Raw genomic sequence first — 5,211 nt, 5'->3', positions numbered from 1 at the left:
TAGCACTTAACACAGAGACTGGCACTAGTAAGTGTTTAATAAATTCTTGTTGACTGACAGATTATAGAGTCCATCCTGGAGATAAAAGCTAGTGAGTTATTCTGCTATTGCAGATTCAATGGCAAGGGATGCTTGTTGGCAGCCCCCAAAATACATTTACCTTTAGGAGGAATTCAAAGCACACTTTGATTATATGAATCTTGGTCTGAAGAATTCTGGAAATGAGGGATTTGCTGGAATGTTAAAAAGTTGTCTTAAAAGCAACCCCAAGTTTATTTCCTTAAGAGAAAGTTCAATAGGTTAAATACTTTAATATGTATTTTTTTTTCATCTGGTTATGGGTTCCTAAGACAGTTATGTGGCACAGTGGATAGAGTACACTGTGGAAAACATCTTTGTAAGTTCAAATCCAGCCTCAAACATTTACTATTTATTACTAAACACATACTTAGGTAAGTCCCATAATCCTATTTGCCTCAGTTTCCTTATCTGTAAAATGAAATAGAGAAGGAATTGGTAAACCACTCCAATGTTTTTTATCAAGAAAACCCTAAAATGGGGTCATGAAGAGTTAGATACAAATAAAAAACTGAACAACAAATGAATCTTTGTATATTTTCTCCAAGGTGAAATAAAAACTGTATAATATCCAATTTTCATTTGAGTTTTTGTCTAGAAACTGGTGACCCTGTTACCTACATTTGGAAAAAGCTAGACAATACAGTTTTCTCAGAAGTTTCAAAAAGCCAAATCAAAGCGATATCACCAAACTAGTGAGTAATACCTGATTAAGTCACTCATCTTCATAACAATGTGATCAGGGCAAGAAGTCTGGGAACTGAGGGTGATATTTCTCCTCAGGGCCAGAAATTTTGCAATGCTTTAATAAAAGTAATCTGGGTTATACTTAAATCTGAAGTTATGTAATACAAGCTTTAAAATAAATATGAAGATTTTAAAATAACATGGATATTTATCTCAGAATACCAAATAATTATCCCAAAGTATTGTTCTAAGTAAATATCCATTAATAATACATACCATATAAATGCACAATACAAAATATAATTTGAGAGGGTATTTCAGTGACAAAATGTCCAAAATGCACACAGAACATAATACATACACATCCTAAAAGTAAATGCATATCCATAGAACAAAATCAGATAACCATAAAGCACACAAAAAGCTCTATAGCAATATGAATGTCTATAAAGAATAAACAAGTATAATCATTAGTAAACATACAAATGAAAAATGAACAAAAAATATATAGCTAATAGGCAGATGATGCTGCTATACTACATGTATAAGCAAATAAATATGATGAAATAAGAAAAAATTATACTTCAAAATGCTATAATTAGCATGTGTTAATAAAAATGTAGGAAAGGCCCATTAATATTACATATATGTATGTATGTAGGCAACAATATTACAGATGATAAATATGTATATATACATATATATAACAATTTCTTTTGGTTCACTCTCAACATTGTTAACCCATGTCAAATGGGTCTAGTTCATTTGTTACCTAATAACCAAACTGGTTGATGGAATGATAGAAAAAACAATAATAATAATAATTGGTGTTCGTATAATGTTTTAAGATTTACAAACACTTTACAAATATTATTTCACATGATTCTCACAACAAACCTGTGAAATGGATATTATTATTATTATTATCCCATTTTATAGATGAAAACACTGAGGCAGGGTTACAAATATAGTGCCTCAGACCAGATTTGAATTCAAATCTTCCTGATTCCAAATCCAGAATTTGGATTTCCACCTAGTTCTCCTTTCCTCCTCCTCTTCTTCTTCCCCATCACCTATAAGCTGGCTACACTAAACCTGAACTTATTGAATTAGGGTTAGTAGTATTTCCACACTCCGTAGAATCTCTCTGACTGAAGTTCTAGGCCAGAAAAAAGTTGCAAAGGTTATTTTTTTAATCCTATCTGAAATAGGATTTCCCTTAGTTCAATATAAGAAATCTTTCACTAGAGACATCAATTGCAGTCAGTCTTTGTATAAATTGTGGATGGTTTCTCCTACTCAAAATTCTTTTTTTTTTTTTTTTTTTAAAGATCCCAAAATTTTATTGTCTCCGATACATTCTCCAGGTCCCTCCCCCGGCCCCCACCCCTGCTATACAGAATAAGGCTGATTGTGTCCCCCCCACCCCCCAGAGTTCCAGTTCTGTTTGGTTTGGGGCCCCCCTCCCCCCAGGGAGAGCTTACGGGAGGACAGGAGGGGCGAGGGGAGGGAAGGGCAAGAGGGAGGGGGCAGAAGCCACTTGTAGAGAGAGAGAGAGAGACTTGTGGCCCCCAGGAGGGCAGTGCCACCTCCCTCTCCACCCCAAGAAGTTTTTGGTTAAGTACAAAGCTGTCCCCTCCCCTCCCCCACCCCACCCCAGACCTGGTGGGCAAGGCCGGCCCCGGGCACTGACCCCCCCCCCGCCCGACCCGAAGGGGAGCAGGGAAGAGAGGACAAAAAGGCTGGGGGAGGGGACAGACTGTGCTATGGCCCCAAGGGGAGGGGGGGAAATCAAGGCTTCATTTCCTAAGCTGTAGTTATTTAATTCCTGTGCACTTCTGAGTCAGGGGAAGGGAAACCTCGGTTCCAATAAAAACTGCCCCAGAGAGGTCAGCCCCCTCCCCTGAAAGATGACCCCCCCCCTCCCTCCCCAGGGCCTAAATACAGAGATGGAGGCTCTGGGATCCCCCCCCCCACCCATTTTTTTTTTTTTAAAAAAAAAAGAAAACCAAAGTTTTATACAAAAGGGGAGAGGGCAGGAGGAAGCAGGCAAGGGTCCAGAAGAGGGGCCCCGCAAGGGCCCGGCCTGGGGGAGGGATCCCCAAGAGCTGGCTGCTCCCCTCCCCCGCCGGTCGGCCCCCCCGGGAGGGCAGAATTAAGGCAGCAGAAGTGGGGGCGGGGCGGGGGCGGGCGGCCCCCTCAGGAATCTCGGTGCTCCAGGGAGAGCTGGGCAGTGGCATGCTGGAGGTCGGCGCTGACCCGCCGCGGCGCCAGGGGGGTCCCCGCCCTGACCTTCTTGTCCTCCTCCTCCTGCCCCCCGCCGCCGCCGCCCCCCTCCAGGCGGCAATCCTCGCTCCAGCGCCGCTTGAAGCGCAGTTTGAGGGGCATGCACTGGGCCGGGCCGGGGCCCTCACCGGGCTCCGCCTTGGGGGGCGCGGGGGGCGCCCGCGGGGCCTTGAAGACCTCCCCGTCGTCGTCGTCGTCCTCGTCGCTGATGTCGGTCACCTCCACCTCCTCCGACTCGCCCTCGGAGATGGGCTCCACCTTGATCTGGGGGGGGGCCGGGCCAGGGGCCAGGGGGACGTCCCCCGCGGCCTTCTCGGCCCCCGCCGGGGGCTTCTCCCGGTCGCGCTGGCGGCGGCCCAGGGGCGGGGGCTGCAGCTTGAACTTGAAGGGGGAAGACGAGGAGGACGAGGAGGAGGAAGAGGCCGAGGAGGGGGCGGGCGGCGTCTCGGGGGCCAGGGGCGGCAGCGGGCACTTGTCCGGGCGCTGGGGCTGCGGGACCACCAGCCCCGGGTAGTGCAGGAAGGCGCGGGGGCTGAGGTGGTAGTTGTAGACGCTCTGGGTGTGGGCCTGGAGGTAGCGTTTCATGTCCTCCGGGCTGAAAGAGAAGTGGGAGCCCCCCCCAGAACCGCCGCCCCCACCGGGGTACATGGGGCTCAGCGTGGGGGAAGGGCTGTAGGCCAGGTGGGTCGGGGTCACGGGCATGGCCGGGGAGAGCTGGGGGGGGAGCAGGGAGCCGGGGCCGGCCAGGGGGGAGACGGGGAAGGGGCTCAGGGGCTCCGGCCCCCCGCGGGGCCTCGGGTACACCCGGAAGACGCCGGCGTCGGGGGCCAGGCGGGCCAGGGGGGGCCCCCGGAAAGCGCCCAGCTCGGGGGGCCCCGGGGGGCGGGCCCTGGGGTCCTCCTCCAGTTCCGAGGTGCCGTCGCTGCAGTCGCTGACCGAGCCCCGGCCCAGGCGGCGGGCCACCACGGCCGAAAACAGGGACGAGGCCGACGAGGAGGCCGAGCAGGCCGGCGGCGAGCGCGGGTCCTCCGTGGGGGACAGCACCTCGGACGCGTCGAGGGGGGGAAGCGGAAGTGGCCCCCCCCGGAGGGCACCGGCGGCGCGCTCTGCGGCCCGGCCCCACCGGCCAGCCCCACGTCGATGAAGGGGTAGTTGACCAGCACGAGCTTGTTAAAGTTGAACTTGTAGGTGAACCTCTTGCCCTTGGTCTTGTGGAGGATGCGCTTGTTGTAGTAGTAACGCAGGGCCCGGCTCAGCTTGTCCTAGTTCATCTGGGGCTTGCACTTGCGGACCCCCCACAGGCGCGCCACCTCGTCGGGGTCCTTGATGACGAACTCGCCGTAGTCGCCCTGTGTCCGCCGGGGTCTTCATGGCTCCCCGTCCCGCACGGCTCCCCGGCCTCCTCGCCTCTCCCCTCTCCTACTCAAAATTCAATGAGACAAGCACTACCACTTCTCTCTACCTGATGATTGGAAAATCCAACTAGCAAGATGGCAGAGAAGGCGCATGTGACTTTCTAAGCTCCTCTCATTCCCCTCATAACCAACTATTTTATCCAGCCTCAGAAATAGCTCTTCACTGCTTAAATTCATGAAGATCAGAAGCATACAATTTACCTGCTGAAGTCAATCTGGAAGATCGCCAGGAAAGGTTTGTCCTGAGGGTCCAGGAACAGACCAGGGCAGGCAGGGAGAGGCTAGCGTCCTGAGCAGACCAGGGGCGGGGCGATCTCTGTGGCTAGAGAAGTTATAGAGACCACTCTGCTATAGGCTAACTGCTCTGCCCTCATTACAAAGCAGTAAACTGGCAGAGAAATTAAACCCTAAAACAGAGGGTACTCTAAAAAAACGCCAGAATCTAACACTGGCTGTAGCTACTCAAACCCCGAAGTGACTCAGGAGACTGAAAGGCAGCCCTGCAGCCACAAACTGCAATTCAGGGCTTTTGCTGGGGCAGTTACAAACCCACACGGCAGGAGGGCACAGCCTGGGCAGCCTCTAATCTGCACAGTGTGGGGCTCGGCCTGGGGCAACAGAACTTCCCCAACAGGACTGTGCTGCTTGGAGCAGAGACAGTTCCTGTCCTGCAAATCCACTCACTGCTCAACTGCTAATACCCACAGCCCCAGGGTGGGATTTGGCTTGGGATAGTGAAACGCTC

The 5,211-nt window shown here is 51.1% G+C and overlaps 1 protein-coding gene across 1 annotated transcript; it reads right to left on the bottom strand.

Moving 5' to 3' along the window:
- Positions 1 to 2,049: 2,049 nt before the first annotated feature.
- LOC116419254 (ETS domain-containing transcription factor ERF-like) lies at positions 2,050 to 4,399 on the bottom strand. The gene is given in 2 exon segments (XM_031938301.1): positions 2,050 to 4,103; positions 4,106 to 4,399. Coding segments are annotated over 2 exon segments (1,356 nt in total). The 5' UTR covers positions 4,323 to 4,399; the 3' UTR covers positions 2,050 to 2,964.
- Positions 4,400 to 5,211: the final 812 nt, after the last annotated feature.

This window comes from Sarcophilus harrisii, chromosome 5 (assembly GCF_902635505.1).
Source record: "Sarcophilus harrisii chromosome 5, mSarHar1.11, whole genome shotgun sequence".
Classification (NCBI taxonomy): domain Eukaryota; kingdom Metazoa; phylum Chordata; class Mammalia; order Dasyuromorphia; family Dasyuridae; genus Sarcophilus; species Sarcophilus harrisii.
The sequence above is the reverse complement of the archived record's forward strand: the minus strand, read 5'-3'. Positions and strand labels throughout refer to the sequence as shown.